Below are 19,288 nucleotides of genomic sequence, written 5' to 3' on the forward strand. Positions count from 1 at the left end.
GTGGAGCTTGGCTTCAAACCAGAAGAGGAGGAACAGTTACCGTGTACACTGCAGGGGAAAGAGACTAGGCTGTTTCAGACCACAGACTGAAGGTTAAGGCAATGAGCTGCAGGGTGAGTGACTTTGTGTGGAATTTCCAGCATATCCTTCAGTGTGAATGAGACAGACAGAACTGGAGGGTATACAGTTCAGGGCTCATTCCAGTTAGTGAACTCCTATATGCAGATATGTGCAGATCTGGTTGATGCAGCTAAGTCAGCTCATATGCTTGAGACAATGGACATTGGCTGTAAACCTGTGTCACTTACAACTCCCAACCACTAACATTTGAAATGGGATGAAGTCATACAATGTCTTAATGGCATAATCTCTATCAGGGAAGTGCCGACTCTGTTTCAATGTCAGTGTAGTCTAGTGCTCTTCCATTTATTTTTAACAGTCTAAAAAGTCAATTATTGGTGCTGTTTATTATTTTTTTTTAAAGATAGGGTTTCTCTGTGGCTTTGGAGGCTGTCCTGGAACTTGCTCTTGTAGACCAGGCTGGTATGGAACTCAGAGAGATCCACCTGCCTCTGCCTCCTGAGTGGTGGGATTAAGGGTGTGCACCACCACCTGGGCCGGTGTTGTTTTTATTTTAAGTTTTTTACTTATTTTACATACCAACAGTTTCCCCTCCCACCTCTCCTCCTGTTCTCTCCCCCCTCCTCTTTTCTACCCCCTCATCCATTCCTCTGAAAGGGTTAGGGCTCCCATGGTCACTGTGAGTTAATTTTGTGGGAGTTGGGAAGTCTGTGTTCAATACATTTCTTTACACATAGAATCATAGGTAGTTGAGTTGGGCAGCATTGATCAAGACCCCACATTTCCTGGCTGCGTTGCATTTGGTCTTTTGAAAAGTTGGTTATATTTTCCTGCTTTTGCTCTTGGCATTTTCAGTCCATCCCCTTTATTCCTACATAAACCTTGTACACATTCTTGATTATTGTGGTAAATATAGAAGTCACATTGTGTCAATATGTATACTATTTTTTAATAATCCAAATGAGTATTCTGAGTGTTTGGAGTGAACTTTTCTGTGGTAGTTTTTTGGACATTGTCTCTGGATTTTATTCCATTTATGGTGCAAATCGACCACATACATCTCAACTTTGATGAATCATGTTCCCAGTGATCATTTATTTGCTTGGTTCATTTATGTTTTGTGGTTGTTGTTAGTCTGTGAAAGACTTAGTTTATTGAATAAAAAGTATCATGGGCTTGGGCAGGTGGCTCAGCACATCTCCTTCTTGGCTATGACCAGAGTTCAGCTGGCACCATCTCCTTTGGGGGCACATAACCACCTGGTCCTTTTGGTAACCTGTACACACATGGAAGAGGTTCTCTTAAACACACAAACATACACATGAAAAACAGGGATTAATTTGTTTTCAAAAGTGCTTGTGTCTTATAAAGCAGTTAGAGCAAAACAAGTTGCTTTTGGTATATAACACAAGTTATAAAATGTTTCTTTAAAATTCTGTTATCTTGTATTTGGTTTGGAAAAGTTTTCCTTTCCTCCCTTTGATGCAGACTTACATCTAATTACCAATCATAGGAAAGTGACGTCATGAAAGAGAAGATAGATATGCCTAGTTATTATAACACAAGTTATGTTTTATTATGCTGATGGTCATCTCACAGGTTGACACTCTAAATTCCCAACTGTGGCCCTAAGCTTGTCTCCTCAAGGCTGCTCACATGTGTGATATACTTTAGCTGAAGGTAAGGTCTAGTCTCTAACAGAAGTCAAGGATTCAGGGGTTGGGGTCCTTCGGGAGATGCTCTAGCAGATGGCCAGATCAAGGTGTTGTCTCTTCATATGTACAGAGAAGATCCCTGCTTATATACTGTCCAGTGGGTGTCCTGAGGTTCTACGACTGACTGTTTCTGGTCAGTGATATTAATGGGTTCTGGTTATGTCTTGGGTGTAGTGGGGTTCCCAACTAAGCTGTTTTTTACATAGGTACATGTATTTTTAACATGTGCATTATGTTGCATCCCCTGGTTCTTGATGTGCACACAGTGCTGATGGACACATAATAATTACTAACAATTTCATAGCAGCTTGTAAATTCAGACCAGAATGGGAAAACAATAAATTTTCCAATTAGTAATAGACAAATGCAGGAAAATAAATCTCAGACACTAAAACATACAATTATTAAACAAAATGGTCAAAACAGTGTAGACCACAGGATATTGGTATGATTCCTCTCATATACAGGTGTTTTTCCAAATTTATGTTTTCTCCAGGGTTGGTATGCACCAAGTTGAAAACACATTCAGAAATGAAAAAATTTGCAGCTAGTTTCAAACAGAAATGTAGAAAAGGTGGGGTCCAGTGTGGGGACAACAGACCTTGGTCAGAGACTCACTTCTCCATCAGCCTGGGAGCAGGCAGCTGTAAGACAATGTTTACGAAAAACATGTTTACTCAAAGCAATTCAGTGCCTGGGGCAATAAGTTCCTGAAAAGGGCTGGCCCACCTGAATGCCCTGACCTCGACCTTTTCCAAAGACTAAGCTGCCTCTTTAAGACCCACCCATGGCCACCGCTAGTGTCAGGGTATATAAAAACCAGCCAGAGTAGGAATAAAGGAGAGCCTTCTTGAGGAGCCTTCTGGTCTCTGTGTCGTCAATCCCGACACCCTCCGCACATTCTTGGATACAGGCTGCGCAGTGGGCGCGGCAGTCCGGGGTTGGAGCTGTGGGACTCTAAGCTAAGCCAACCATAGTAAGGCATTTTCCTTTTTTTTTTTTTTTTTGGTATTTTGATACAGGGTTTCTCTGCCTTGTTTTGGAGGCTTTTTAGACCAGGCTGGCCTCCAACTCACAAAGATCCTCCTGCCTCTGCCAGAGGGGTGCTGGAATTAAAGGCGTGTGCCAACAACACCCAACTTGGCATTGCCCTTATTTGATCAGTGTCAATTAGGATCACATGGTTGATGACCATGGTCTAGTTATCTCTTCTTTATTAGGAAAAGGACAACTAAGAGTCTAGTAAACTTCGTAATTAGCTTCCAGTTTTGTTTCCCAGGTTTCCATATCTTATATTATGGCGAACATGAAGCATCAGGAAGTCAGGTGAGTCTCCAGAGGCATCCATCTCTGGTCTATGACCAATGTGCATTGACTCCTTTAGCAAATATGGCTATGATGTGGTGGGGCTGAACCAAGAATCTGGAATACAATATTCTGGGCCTAAGATGTCATCATGGAGATGAAACATTTCCTAAAGAAGTTTCTTTTACCACAGTTTGCATAGATGTGTCTTCCACAATCATGAATTAATTTGTGGGATCATGATCTATTGTAGCCATTGAATACCTAAATTAACATTCCTGCAGTATCAGGCATGAACCATAAACAAACTCATGTTTGTGGAAAAAAATATTTAAGGCACTATATAAAACAGACATCATCAATCTATGCTGTACAGAAAAAGAATACAAGTGCCAAACAGAGGAACCAAAAGCCCTGCCCTTAAAGTGACTAACTGATGAGTCTGCCTGGGTTGGGCAATGGCCTATGACTTCTGAGAAGCTAGAGGCTCTAGAAAAGCTGGTTCAGGAACAGCTAGATGCTAGACATATTGAAGAATCTACCAGTCCTTGGAATTCTCCTGTATTTGTTATTAAAAAGAACTCTGGAAAATGGATAATGCTTACAGATCTGAGAGCTATCAAAAAATAATTGAGCCAATTTGTTCTCGACAGCTTGAAATATCTTTGCTTTCTCTGATACCTAAAGAATGGATTATTATAGTTATTGATTTAAAAGATTGTTTCTTCACTGTATCTTTACAAGAAAGAGATGAATATAAATTACCCTTCATAGTGCCTACATAGAATAATTCTCAGTTGATCAAGAGATATCAATGGAAGGTTGTCCCACAGGGAATCCTAAATAGCCCTACCCTGTGCCAATATTTTGTGCAAAAACCACTGGAAATAATTTGTAAACAGTTTCCATAATGTATAAATTGCCATCATGTAGATGATATATTATTTTCTGGTTCTAAGGCAGAGACATTAGCAAAAATGTTTGAGGAAGAAAGTTTTGCCTTGATGGGGGTTACATATTGCCCCTGAAAAAAAAATACAAAGAGGAGATTCTGTCAATTAGTTAGGATATAAAATAGGTCTACAGAAAATTAGACCACAAAAAGTACTGATCAGGAGAGATTGATATTAGACTCTTAATGATCTTCTAAAATTGTTGGGAGAGATTTCCCAGCTACAGACTATTATCAGAGTAGAAGCACATGATCTTAAACATTTGAAAAAGACCCTTAAAGGGTACAAGAACTTATATAGTCTAAGACTAAAGCCAAAAAAGAATTAGAATGGGTAGAAGAGAGTACTTGAGGCACATGTGGACTGTGTGGATCTAACGCTTGACTGCATTCTGGTTATCTTATCATCTAGTGAATACCCTTCAGGGATTTTGATGAAGAGGGAAAATATCATATTAGAATGGATATTTCTACCACATAAACAGAATAAAAAATTAAAAACATATATCTAAACGATTTCTGATTTGATTTTTTTTTTTTTTTTTGGTTTTTCGAGACAGGGTTTCTCTGTGGCTTTGGAGGCTGTCCTGGAACTTGCTTGGTAGTCCAGGCTGGTCTCGAACTCACAGAGATCCGCCTGCCTCTGCCTCCCGAGTGCTGGGATTAAAGGCATGAGCCACCAACGCCCGGCTTCTGATTTGATTTTTAAAAGGAAAATTAAGACTTCATGAACTGACAGGAATGGACCCAGCAGAAATTATAGTACCTTTAACAAATGAGGAAATTCCTCCTCATAGAAAGATAATGAATACACACAAAGAGCTTGTAGTACCTTTTTGGGAAGGATTAGCCACAATTATACCCAAAGTGAGAGAATAAAATTCATAAAGAAAATCATTTGGATCCTTCCCAAATCTTTCCACCACATGGGGCTAAGGTTATCAGTCCCAAGACCACTGTGGGCTTAGTCACCATGTATTACCCTTGTGAAACATGGTTTTTTAAAGCCTTTTCCTGAGTTGGTACTATTAATATTTCTTCTGACTTCACGTAGATGTCTCAGCTTTCTTGCAATTTTCCCCCTGTATTTCCCCTTGTTCTTAACAAGCTCAGTTGGCATAATTTATAGCTTGTGCAAGACCCCCCTGACCCAGCTTTTCTTTCTGCCAACTGTTATTCTTGTCTTTTCATCCTCTGGCAACTCCACCTCAGGACTTTATCACTGGGTTCTTATTCCAGTAATACCTTGCTGAGTAATCTCCTATCTGCCTAAATGGCTAGACTTGCTGTCCCTATTTAAATTATTCAAAGTGTAGCCTGATGGCTGACCTTAAAAGAAATGTAAGGATGATGGTATATGTGGAATACAAAATCTGTTCTGGGCTGGCTGATCTTTGAGCATTAGCCAGAGATGGATACATGCTACTATTAAAGAGATTTTTCTTTATTAATGTCTTAAGTGTGTGTAGTGATAGTTCACTGGGAAGGCATATTAGTTCTAGAAATGCTGCACTGCCAACTTTGTATAAAAATGTTTCTGAGACAAGCTCTGTTCTCTCTCTCTCTCTCTCTCTTTCTCTTTGTCTTTATCTCCTTTTTTTTCTGAGACAGGGTTTCTTTGTGTTGCAGTCCTGGCTGTCCTGGAATTAGCCATGTAGACCAGGCTGGTCTCGAACTCACAGAGATCCGCCTGCCTCTGCCTCCCGAGTGTTAGGATTAAAGGCGTGCGTCACCAACGCCCGGCCTTCCATAATTCTTAAATGACTACCACCTCAGAGTTGTAAAATTATCCAGTTGAATCATGTTGTCAACTGTCCATTGCAGTAACAGGAAAAGGCTTTGCATGAGGAGCATGGCTTCTGCCTTCAGACCAGAATAGGAGGAATAGTTTACTCGGTACACCGAAGAGGAAAACAGGGTGGGCAACCAGCTGCTTGAGTCTCCATTATGAAAAGAACCTGATTGTGGCAGGGTCAGTAGTTTTGTATTTTCAAGCATGTATTAATTTATGTCATGTGACTGAAGACACACTAGAATGGTGGGCGTACAATTTGGGGAAAGTTAACTTGTTCCAATGAATATTGAATTTCCAATTAGGGAAGACTTCTATGCAGAAAGGCCAATGCTGCTTGACGCAGTTAAGTCGGTTCAGAGGTTTGAGACACAGACTGTTGAGTATAATTCTGTGTGTCAGGTTACAGATCTCAACAGCTAATTTTTGCATATGAATATCAGTGTCTTATTAATGACTACTATTCCCTTTTCAATGCCAATATAGCTGTTTTTTAAATCTTAAACTATCTTTATAATTTAAACAAGTCAATTGTTGGCATTTTAAAATTTCAGTTTCGGTGCTGGAGAGATGGCTCATAGTTTAAGTGCACTGGCTGCGCTTCCGGAGGTCTTGAGCTCAATTCCCAGCAACCGCGTGGTGGCTCACAACCATGTATAAGGAGATCTGGTGACCTCTTCTGGCCCACAGGCATACATGCAGGCAAAACACTGTATTTTTAATAAATACATTTAAAATTGTAAAATTTCATTTTCTTTTATAATTATTGTTTTAATTTAAATTAAAAGACAATCCTATTTTACATTCCACTCTCATTTCCTTCTTCCTCCCTTTCATTTTCCTTAAAGAACATTACTGTTCCAATATTTATTTGCTTCAATTTTCCCATGTCTCTTGGACATTAAGATTTTCATTCCTTTTTTTCAAGTGCTTTTGAGCATAGCAGTGTTTCCTGTAGCTTAGGCTTGCCTCACAGTATGTAATTGGGAATTAATTTGAAGGCACTTAATCCAGACTCTGAACTCTGGTGCCCCGAGTGCTGGAAAGACAGTCCTGCAACTCATTCCAGCCTGGACCTTGACTGGTCAGTTCGAAGGAAAAATAGGTCAGTAATGAGTGTCCTCCAGTCTCTCTCTGGCTTTTATTGGGGACTTACACGTGTAGAGGGATCTGGGATGAGTTGAGTTCACTGACCAACTCTGAAGGTGATGAAGGAACAGTGCAGAAAGGAGGCACAGGCTGTGCTTGTTATTGCCAGGGTGAAGTCATGTAATCAATTTTAGATGATCAATCAATGTCATGGTCGTCCATTTCTTGGGTACACAGATGACAAAAACCAAGAATCTGGATAAAGGACTGACCTCATCATTTACTCAAATTACTGCACTTAACACTAGTTCAACCCTAATAGAAGATTCTGGCAGAATGGTGTGACCCTCCTTAGCAATACTGTTATTTTCCTGGTTTAAGATGCTCAGCCTGAGAGAAAAGTGTGAGTAATTCTTGGTATACTTTCATATAAATCCATTGTTTCCTCACCCAACCTGTTTTCTAATATTTGCAGAGAGAGTGGGGGTGCACAGCATGAGTTCTGGCCACTGAGTCCGTGGAGTTTGAATTCGATTCCACTCTTGTCATTCTTGTTTAAGGGACCATGATAAATATTTGTAGATGTGTAGATGTAGATGTGTCAGGTCTCAGTTTTTCCTGGTGGTGCCATCTATGTTGTTAGTTTTATTATCATTTAATTATTTTGTTGTTTCTCTAGAAAATGATGGACCTTTACCAGCTGGTTTTTTTCAGAAAGTTTACTGAATTATGTTACAAGTTTCTTGTGGTTTGGTTGGTTTGAGAACTTTCTGTGATGGGAGAGTTTTAGTTTTCTCTTCTTGATGTTAGAGGCTTAGCCCTCCTCATTTCTAGGCATATCTGAGTTTTCCAGGTAGCTACCTTCATGTTTGGGGTTTGGCTGTTTAAGTGATTGATATGGCTAATACATTGGCTTTGGGCTTTTGAAACCTTCTCTTATGTTATTTTCTCTTTGTCTTGGCTTTAGCTGTAAGGATGAGGTAGCCTTGAGTCCTCTAAGGGAGCATCAATTTGTGGCATTCCCAGATCAGAATTTCTGGTCACCGTGTCTGTGAGAAATCCTGTTGGTTGATGATTGATGAGGGAAGGCTGTTGCAGTGAGAGAGGCAATATCCCTAAGCAAGTGGACCTGCGCTGGATCAGAGAGCTGGCTGAGCACAACACAGTGACCACACAAGAGAGAAAGCCAGGAAACAGTGCTTGCCCTGGGTTTTGCCTTCCATGGCTAGCTTGTGCTTGTATGCTAAGTTCCCACAATGATGGATTCTCATCTGGCAGAATTGGCAAACGAACACATTCATCACCCGAGGGCTTTGGTTAGACAATTTAACTACAGAAAGAAACAAGCAAGTTGAACAAATGTGGCACATCAAAAGTGATTTTGTTGCTGCAGAAGACCTGGGATTGATGGCTTTTGGAGGAATGCTGAGATATTAGAACTTCAGATGGCAAAAGCCATAGAAATCTGTACACAGAGCTTAATCAGCTTTTCTTGTAGGACTTGGAAGTGTAAGTGTTGAGAGTAACACAGGCAGTGGAGGTAGACAGGGTTTCAGTGGGAAATAGACTCCATGAAAACTTGCTAGAGGCTATTTGTATATTTTGGCCCTAAGTCTTTCTTCCTTCCTCTTTTCCTTGAGAAATTGACTAAGGCAGAATTAAAATGTAATGGGCTGATTTCTGAGACAAAATATTGATTCTGTTGGATGGTTATTAGTGATGACTCATTCGTGTCTACAGCGAAACAGGTGGGGCAGACAGAATGAAGTCTGGGTTGTAGAGAAACAGCACTGGGAAGCATCAGATGGCAGTCCAGTGTTGAACAGGCGGGGACATTCAAGAAGTTTTATTGCCATTAAAGAGGAGGCCCTTACTCTGTCAAGGAGGCCTATATAGGTGCCCTAAGGATAAAACTCCATTCAGCTAAACCTTCAATGCATGGAATGAGGAAGCAAAGTGATACCTAGTCCCAGGAAGCAACTTCATACAGAACCTGATGAAACTGGTCCAAGAGTGATAAGGTCCATCACACGCTAGAAGCCAAATTTGGGGTGTTCATCCATGTTGTACTGCTTCTGGAAGCTGGTTTTGAAAACAGATCTTTCTTGAAGGATGCAAATTGTAAATCTTCCTCTGTGATTTCAGTTCAGTGTTGGACCCATCTGTTTGGCAGAGTCATAAACCTAGTGAGGACACTGAGAGTTCCTTGCTCGAAACTGTGAAGATGAAGCCAGTATTGTATTTTGAGCCCATGGATGATGAGATACCTAGGGTGTGAGACATCTGCCGTGGAGAGCTGCATACTGGAAGTAGAAGTAACAAAAGAGAGATGTATGAAACATTTCAGGGATAGAGCTATGTAAACCATTGGAGAATGAAGCTCCACCTGTCTGAGAAAGAGCTACAGGATTTGGAGTTTTAGTCTTATCTTGGTTCAGTCTTCCCTCACTGTGTCCACATTGCTTTCTTTTCTTTTGTATGTCTATTTTTCTCTAATATGATACATCCCAGCTACAGTTTCCCAACCCTGTTGGGAGCTTGAAATCTGGCTGCAGGTGTAGCACCTGTTGCATCAGGGAGTCTCCCCAAGTTGATGGCAGAGAAAAGTCCAAGAAAGGAATGGGAGAAGAATAGTGTGTGGGAGATCATGACAATGGGGGAGGTCTATGTGTGGGGATCATGAGAATGGGTAAGTCTGTGTGTGTATGGGATCATGAGAATGGGTAAGTCTGTGTGTGCGACCCCGGAAAGGGACCCCGACCCGCGGGGGTGAGATGATGAGGGTCGCTGCTAATTTAGTGGGCCTTCACGAGCAGATCCGATCTGGAAAGTGAACTTCAAGAGGTTAATGGAAACAGGCTCAAGACAACGTTCGCTGATCAAGAGCCTTTATTTTTTGGGGCGCGCTGGAATTTATAGAGGAAGGACCTCAGGGGGTGGTACAAGCATGTCAATCAAGTCTCAATTCAAATATACACCAAATACGGTAAAGACAAAGCTGTAATTTTCCATCAGTCATTAGTTGCATTCCACAAATGCTTGTCAGTGTAAGTCAGGTGCAGGAATTAGGGAGGGGTAGGAAGTATACAACAGAACACTTTAACCTTTTGTTAACAAAGACAATTACTCTGTAAGGGTACTTCCCTCTGGCTAGGCGGGTGGGCTGCCCTGTGTAAATTTAACTTTAATGGTTAGCCTTTTCCTTTGTCTCAAGGGCATGTGTGCTAGTAGTCACGTAGTCAGAAGGCCAAGAAACGGTTGACAGACTCCATTTTGTTCAAGGTTCTAGCAGTCCCCAACATGTGTGTGGGGGGATCATGAGAATGGGTAGGTCTATCTGTGTGTGGGATCATGAGAATGGGTAAGTCTGTGTGTGGGAGGGATCATGTGAATGTCGGTGGTCTATGTGTGTGGGATCATGAGAAAGGGGGAGGTCTATGTCAGGTGGCCTGCATGGACTTCTGACAGCTAATGTGTCTTCTGTTTGAGCAGGGCAGCTCTGCCCAGGTTGGGGCTATGTCACAAAGATGAGGGTTGAAGTGGTCGTGGGGATAGTGGAAGAGTGGCTGGGGTTCTGAGGTCTTCTTCCAGTAGATTCGAGGGTCCTAAGAACAAAGATGTGACACGGGCATAATTGAAGACGTGACCACCAATTTTGTTGTTCAAGAGATTGCCCCGAGTAGCTTGAGTCTCTCTGTATTTATTTCATTTGAAAGTCATAATGCTTACAATTTCAGTTTTAGTTCTTCATTTTTTTTCCAGGAAGGCAGACAATAATTCACTGAAGTTTAGTCAGAAGTTTCTTTCTTACAGGCTTTATTTTCCTTTGGCAGACATTTTAGCCTTATGACCACAGTTAAGCACATCTCAGCGGTCCTTGTGGTTAGCACACCTAGCTGGCAGCCTATGCAACCAAAGAGCTTGACAATTGTTACCTGAATGTACTCTGTCCTGCATAATCATAGCCAAGTTTAGGAATTCAGTATGTTGGCACAGGAGTTGTTGACCCTTGGCTAACCTCTCCTGTTTTCTTCCTTTTTTCTTTCTTTCTTTCTATCTCTTTCTTTTTTTCTTTGTTTTGGTTTTTTGAGACAGAGTTTCTCTGTGTAGCTTTAGAGCCTGTCCTGGAACTAGGTCTTGTAAACCAGGCTGTTCTCGAACACACATAGATGTGCTTGCCTCTGCCTCCCAAGTGCTGGAATTAAAGGTGTAAGCCACCACTGCTGGGAGATTCTTTTTTCTGACTGCCTTAGGTTCATGTACCTATAGAGATGAGTTTCTTCTTCCTGAACTAATGTCCATTCTTGCAAGGGGCTGTTTTTGCAGTCAGGATACTATGTGTTTTTTCTAAGAACAATTAAGTACTTCAAGAACTGTCTGACCTCCTATTTTGTCTTTCGTAAAACCTTCTCAATCCTGTCATAAATTCTTAATAAATCCTCCTTATAAACTATGAAGAGAATGTTGTCATGCCCTTATCATACCCATTACCATCAGAGTTAAAGAAAACTCCATGAAGAGCATACAGTGAGTGATGCTGGATGAAAGGTGTCATCCCATGGCCAGTCCCAGGAAAAACAGCCTTCGATGAAGATACTGTCACAACTGTCCTTGCCAGGCACATAGGAACTTCTCTGGTGTTTCCCACAGGAAAGCCATCCAAGGAACACTGTGACACTGTTCTGAGAACAGAGCCATGGTTTCCATTAACGAGGCCCATAGATGAGCAACCTACCTGGAATTTTGTTGTTGGTGTGGCCTCCGGCCCATCAGGGAATCTTTGCCTGAGTTTCCCTGACATGAGGGTGTGATGTCTGCCCAACTTGGAGGCTGAAATAGAACCACCTTCCTCTCTTTCAGAATGGGACTATATCTGGTGCCATTGTATGTTGGAAATGTTTATTTCTTGATTTTGTAAGAGTTTTTCTTCAGTATCAGAAGAGAGTTTGGACATTTGAACAGTGTAGAAGCTGTTGTATCTCTGACAGTAGTCGAGTTAGACCAAATACATTTTCATCATGAGATGACCATGAGCCTATAGTGACCTGGGTCAGAATGTAGTTAATTGAATGAAAGCCTCACAGATAGGATGATGTATTTGAACAGTTATCTCTCCTTAGTGGCTTTTGGGTTCTTTAGTAGGAGGAGTCTTTCTGGATGATATTCCTTACTGGACATGGGATTTGCATGTTTCTTTCCTCCGGCCATTTCCTGTTTGTGTCCTGCTTTCATGACATCATCATTATAGATGGTATCATATGTCATATAAGATACAGTTGAAGTGATTGCTAAACAATAGTATAAACTGTTTTCCTAGCTTGATTTTTTTTTTAATTCATTGATTTTATTTTTGAAGACAAAGTTTCTCTGTGTAGACCTGGCTGTCCTGAAAGTAGGTCTGTAGACCAGGCTGCCCTGAACTCAGAGATCCACATGACTCTGGCTCCTGTGTGCTGGGATTAAAAGTGGGCCAGCATGCTTTTTTTTTGTTTGTTTGTTTTGTTTTCTTTTGTTTCTTTGTTTGGCTGATGGGCCTGAAATATAGGTTTTTGTACATAGCAAACATATGCTTTTGTGCCGAGCTTCTTCCTCATCTTGAGTTTTGAAATTTGGCTGAGGGTACCGTTCTCTTTCTCAGGATAGCGTGTATTCATGGTGTTAATACTGCTTGAGCCTTCTGAGTCATTGGATTGCAGGTGTGTGACATTCTTACCTATTGCTTGTTTTGAATTCTTTTGAATGGATATGAGTCTTTTGCCTGTATGTATAGATATGCACCACATGTGTGCCTGCTCCTCACAGTAGTTGGAAGATGGCCTCAGAACCCCTGAACTTGGAGGTACTGTTTTGAGCCCCCATGTAATTACTGGCAATTGAGAGCACCTATCTGCAAGACCAGCAAGAGCTGCTAACTGCTGAGCTACCTCTTCTGCAGTATGATGCTCATGTATGATCAACATGTACATTGCCAGTGTTTTCATCTGTCCATTTGTAAATGGTTAAACATGCGTTCCCTCATAGTAAGATCTTATTAATGTTGTAGTTTAGATGGGAACACTTCAGGTTTCTGGAAGATGAATACTGAACTGGAGTGAATGTGTAACTCTTTGTAGAAACTTCAATATAAACCTCTAAATTCTCTCTACCTTATTAATATATACTTCTGGCACTCCTGGAACTTACAACATAGACCAGGCTGGCATCCAACTCAATGAGATACACCTGTGTCTGCCTCTTGAATGCTGGTATTAAAGTCATGAACCAGTACACCTGGCTTTCCCATCTTCTTTGTAGTTTGTAATTCTTCATACAATTTCTCTGCTGGGTATTCAGTACCAGTGATCTGTTTGCCTGTCTCTTTTTATGTATGTTAGTTGGAATTTCTCTTTGAAGGCTATATCCTATTCGAAGGGTGAATAAATGACAGAGGTGAACTGCCTATTTAGTTTTCTTCTAGAGTGATGTGGTGATTACATTAGAAGGTTGGTCATGAAAGAAGTGTGGGAAGCACAAGAATTCTATGACTATATTGTCAAAGAATTATACATTTACAATGTTATCACTATCACACTTTCTGTTGTACTCTTGTATGGGATATTTTAGAATGCAGTGACGTATGATGACGTGCATATCGACTTTTCTCGGGAAGAATGGGCTTTGCTGAATCCTTCCCAGAAGAATCTCTACAAAGATGTGATGTTGGAGACTTACTGGAACCTCACTGTTATAGGTAAGACTGAATTTTTTCTCATGTTCCAAAATAAAGCGCCACCTCTTCTTGGCTATTGATCCTCTTCTAGAATTTTGATTGAGAAAGGAACAATGAGGTAAATATATCAAGCATGATTTTAAGGCGAACTGAAGACTGTAACCTGCGTTTTGCACAATTTCTAATAATATATCATACATTTTTTTGTTCTATGTTTTAGGTAACAATTGCAAAGATCGTAATATTGAAGAACATTGCCAAACTTCCCAAAGACATGGAAGGTAATTTTCATGTGCAAGCTGTCATAAGTATTCCTGGAAGTTTTTAAGAAAAGCAACAGTGTAAATAAGGACAGCTTATAGTGTATTGATTATTAAATTCTCACATATTCGTGTATCTCAGTGTCAGATAGGTGATTTGTTTTCAAATCTAAGACAGAAGACAAGGAAACAATGCCTTAACTGTTATCATCATTTGAATCACAGCTCCATGAGCGCTATGCTGTAGATCTCCAAGTCCTTTTTGTTTCATACAGCTTAGATATCACAAGAGTTCTATACATTGAATAGGTGATAAGATTATGTCCAAAACCTTCTAATAAGCAAATAGTCAATAGTAAAGCTAGTGTTACTCATATATTTGTAGTGACTTTGCTAAGTTTAAGGAGATATCCAGTTTCTGAGAGTTGAGAAGGTTGTCATAGAGAAGCTTTAATTCCTATATCATGTGTCTATGAGGAACAGAAAGTCAATCTATGTGAGTGAAATGTGGGAACCTTTTATTTGTTAATATTTCTTTAATAGATTTATTATATGTCACTCTGGGTACAAATGTTATGAACATAGGAACATGGTGAGAGGCAACATACCTCTCTCTCTCAGAACAATGAGAATATATATAGTAGTATCTATGTTAAACAGTTTTGTTGAACGTTATACAAATTGACAATTTTTTCCCCAAATTCATTGGGAAAACACCAAAAAACGCATAGTCAGAAAAGCCCTATGAGTATTGGAATGTGTAAATACTTCTGTTTATCCTGGTTCACGTTGAAAATGTAGTTTGATCCACACTTTAGGAAAATTTATGAATGCAACAGTATGGTAAAGCGATGAGTTCTTGCCGTTCTCTTCAAGTATGTGAAGAATCTCATTAAAAGAAAAGATGCTGTAAATTAGCCATGTAATAAAGGGTCTTATTATCACAGGCATCATTAAACATACAAAATGAACACCTGTCAATGAAGGGGAATACCATGAGGGTAAATCTTAAGATCTGATCCCCCAAGGGCCTAAGCCCTGCCCTGAAAAAATGACAGACTCTGGATATCCACATTCTCCCTTGGGAATGGAGAGGTGATTGGGTGGGGTTTGGTGGGGCAGGTGGGGGTCGGACGAGGGGAGAGATAGGGAGCTGGGATAGACAGGTAAAACAAGCTTGTTGCTAATTGAAATAAAAAATTCTGAGTCCTCTTTACAATTACACCCAATTGTAAAATGAATTCATACACATACACAGATTCATCAGTGGTAAAGCTTTTACATGTACCAAATATCTTTGCAGGTACAAAAGAAGTCATGTTGGAGAGAATCCCTCTGAATATACTCAATGTGTTAACGTCTTTGCATATCCCAGGCATGTTCAAAGACGTAAAGGAGTTGGTATTAGAAACAAAACCTGTGAATGTGATCAATGTGGTAAAGCTTTTACGCGCCAAAGTAGTCTTCAAATACATAAAAGAACGCATACTGGAGAGAAACCTTATGAGTGTAATCAATGTGGGAAAGCCTTCTCTTGTGCTTTTCTGCTTAGAAAACATAAGAGAACACATACTGGTGAGAAACCTTATGAATGTAATCATTGTGGTAAAGCCTTTTCACAGCGCAGCAATCTCCAAATCCATATCAGAACACATACTGGAGAGAAACCTTATGAATGCAATAAGTGTGGTAAAGCCTTTGCACGTTATAGTCATCTTCAAATACATGAACGAACTCATACTGGTGAGAAACCTCACAAATGTAATCAATGTGGTAGAGTCTTTTCAGAGCAAAGTAATCTCCGAATGCATGAAATAATACATACTGGAGTGAGAGCCTATGAATGTAATATATGTGGTAAAACTTATGCACACCAGAGTTATATTCGGATACATAAAAGAACACACACTAAAGAGAAACCCTATAAATGTGACCAGTGTGATAAAACATATGCACGTCACAATCATCTTCAAGCTCATAAAAGAACTCATACTGGAGAGAGACCATATGACTGCAGTCAATGTGGTAAAGCCTTTTCACAACAAAGTCATCTCCAAATACATATCAGAACACATACAGGAGAGAAACCCTACGAATGTACTGAATGTGGTAGAGCTTTTTCAAGTAGTGGACAGCTTAAACTACATAAAAGAACACATACTCGAGAGAAACCTTATGCATGTAATGAATGTGGGAAAGACTTTACATATATCGGTAGTCTCCAAATACATAAAAAAATACATACTGGAGAGAAACCTTACAAATGTAATCAGTGTGTTGAAGCCTTTGCAAAGCACAGTCATCTTCGAATTCATAGAAGAAAACATTGGAGAGAATCCCCGAAAATATAACCAATGTTATACGGCACATATCAGCAGTTTTCAAAATTATGAGAAAAATTCATACTTCTGGAAAAAGTTGCAGTGATCATGGTAAAGTTTTGCACTTACTTGTCCTTATGCCAGACAAAATCTTTTATTGTGTCATTGATATGTTAATGCCTTTGGCTATCAGAGTAGCATTTGAAGGCCTCAAAAAACTCATACTGAAGGCAACCTGAGCTTCAAGGATGTGGTAAGATCTTTAGCCTGCATACTTACATCCAGTTGCACAAGATTACTTATTCTGGAGAAAAAAAAATCTGACAAGTGTCCACAATCTGTTCAAGCATTACAATGTCCCTCTTATTATTTGTTACTCCAAACTCATGGATAAAAGCCCTCTGAATTTAAAATATAAGGTAACCCTTGTTGATTTCATGCTTTTCTTCGGTTACATGAAATAACTCATCGGGGATTAAATCTTTCTTAATTTGTATTAGTGCCTTATCTCTTGCTGTGATAAAAGATGTCTAAGTCACCTCATGAAAGAGTTTAGTTTGGCTCACGGTTCCAGATCAATGCAAGGTCACCATGTAAGTGCTTGGCAACAGGTGTCGTACATTGTCCCTAAAGCAGGAGACTAAGAACTCACATCCTCAGCCTTCAGCATGAAGCAGAGAGTGACAACTGGAAATGGTGTGTGATGCAAACTCTCAGGCCACCCCCAGTGACATATTTGTTCTAACAGAGCAGCATGCTTTAAGTCTTCCCAATGGACACCATCAATTGAGAAGGACTGATTGCTCTTCCTTGAAGCCCACGCACTTGTGTTTTGTGCATAAACCCATTCCAGATGAAGAATACCTCTGTAAGCATTTAAATGCCTCAACATCTGTTTTACAGGTGTGCATGCTTACACAAGGAAAAACATTTGGGAGTGAAAATTTGTTTAATTATGTGGTGTCAGTGTGTCTCTGCGTGGGTATGTGCATGGGCATGCTAGTATCTAAGGAGGTTAGACTTTTGGATCATCTTTTAACAGGAATTGTAAGAAGTTATCAAAAAACTGACCTTGGTCCTGGGAATGAACTTGTTATAACTAACTGCTCTGCCATATCTCTAGCCCTGTAAATATTATAAAGATTTTTAATAACATCTTGATATCAGGAAATATAGAAAAACCCTATTAATGTAAACGATTTTGTAAAGACTTTGGAAGTCATGGTTGTCATCCCTTTCAAGAAAAGAAATCTTGTTTCTTGTCTTTCATTGTAGCCTTGTAGTAAGTAAATAATTTACCATGTTCACTCAAGACTGGCCGTTGAGATCACAATATTTAGGGTTGATGTTAATGTGTGTCATGTGCTTGACCAATTAAGTTAGTGTAATTTACTAGTCCTAATTTTCCTTCTGTGCCTTCTGATCATCGTCTGTTGTGCTTTCACTGAGTGGTAGGTATGTTCCTTTTGCAATGAATAGAATGTGTTGCTCAGCATCTATGTGGTCCATTGTTCATTTAAATACCATGCAGAGTGTGAGCATACTTTTCATGTAAGTGTCTGTGAAAGAGTGTGGCTGTTGTTCCTGGGTTTGTTTTGCCTATTTTCACAAATTTCCTTGAGACGTTGTTTGTTATCCAGCCTGGCCTGGGTGTCAGTAATTAGTCAGGGATACAATTGAACTCATGATGCTCATAATTCCATGTCCAAGGGTAAATGATGCACCCTATTGCTTGCTCTTTTGTCAACAATGTTAGTGTTAAAGTGCTTAATGGATGAGAATATAAAGAGAAAATGTGTGAATCCAGTGCAGCATTTTCAACTATCTGGTAAAGATGGAATAAAGTAGGATAATCAGCAGTCAAATATATATTTCTCAATATAACTTGATGTGGTATGGATATGTAAATAGCTTTTGAAATTCCCTGTGTCTTATGTCACCATTAGTTATCTATTTGGCATGTCATGTTGAAGTACTGCCTTCTAAGGGAATTATCTGGAGTGCAAGCTGTAACAGCAATGAGATTTATTTATTTGGTTTTTAAAATTTTTTTTTTAAAACTTGGTTTCTCTGTGCAACAGTGCTGCTGTCCTTGAACTCACTCTGTAGACCATACTGGCCTCAAATGCACAGAGATCTGGCTACCTCTGCCTCTCAAGTGCTGGGATTAAAGTTTTGTACTACTACCACCTGAGATGTATTTTTTATAAAATCATTTCTGTTGTGTATGTGTGTGTGTAATTTGATTATGGGTTTTTGGTCATGATAGCTATGTGGAGCCCGGAAGATACCTTTGTGGGATCTAGTTTTGTCCATTTTCATACGGTGATCATGATGAGGTTACCAGCCTTGCACACTGCAGATGTTTCCTAGTGGGCCACCTTAGACATGCTCAAAGAAGATTAAGTGAAACTTTACATCTTGTAAATGTTCTTATCTTCTTTTGTGATTGTAAACTTAATTTCATCCAAGGAGAGTAAAACAGGACAATTTGAATAATAAATCCTATTTGTAAATGAAAATGATATACCACTATCTTTTATTAATTTATTTATGGAATGTGTTAGTTTACTTTGAGCACTAAATACCTGCTTATAACACTTTCTCAGACCCACATTTGAATCCTAGAGAATTTTTCTCAGTGGGTAAAGGTGGTTGCTACTAAACCTGATGTCCTGAGTTCTATCACTGGGAGCCCCATACGACTCCTACAAGGTTTTTTTCTTATTTCTATACTTGGGCTGTGTCATGTACAAACTCCCACACCACCACATACATAAATAGGTTTTAAACCCAAGCGACTCCCTGGGATTTATCTCTAGAGCTCCCATCTTGGAAGTAGTGGAGAAAGAAATCTGTAAGTTGTGTTCTCACTGCTGCATCCACACTAGGTGTATGTGAAGATGTGTACACAGACACCGTTGAAAGAATTTAAACGAATGAAATTGTTTGTAGTCTAGCAAATGAAGTTTGCTGGAACATCAGTGGGCAGAGCTAGCCACTGGTTAATCCTTGAGGTCTGAAGGTCTCTACAGACAGACTGGAAGTGATATGACTGAGCAGA

General features: G+C 39.8%; 1 protein-coding gene across 1 annotated transcript in view; it reads left to right on the forward strand.

The window, feature by feature from the left end:
* Positions 1–18,806, forward strand: part of LOC121139131 (zinc finger protein 431-like) — a 56,831-nt gene extending 38,025 nt beyond the window's left edge. The window contains exons 2-4 of the mRNA XM_040742189.1: positions 13,538–13,664; positions 13,864–13,924; positions 15,207–18,806. Of these exons, the coding sequence (XP_040598123.1) occupies positions 13,538–13,664; positions 13,864–13,924; positions 15,207–16,254 (1,236 nt within the window). The 3' untranslated portion in view covers positions 16,255–18,806. The remainder of the gene's footprint in view (positions 1–13,537; positions 13,665–13,863; positions 13,925–15,206) is intronic.
* Positions 18,807–19,288: the final 482 nt, after the last annotated feature.

The sequence above is a fragment of the Mesocricetus auratus genome, unplaced genomic scaffold (genome assembly GCF_017639785.1).
Source record: "Mesocricetus auratus isolate SY011 unplaced genomic scaffold, BCM_Maur_2.0 Super-Scaffold_6731, whole genome shotgun sequence".
Lineage (NCBI taxonomy): Eukaryota > Metazoa > Chordata > Mammalia > Rodentia > Cricetidae > Mesocricetus > Mesocricetus auratus.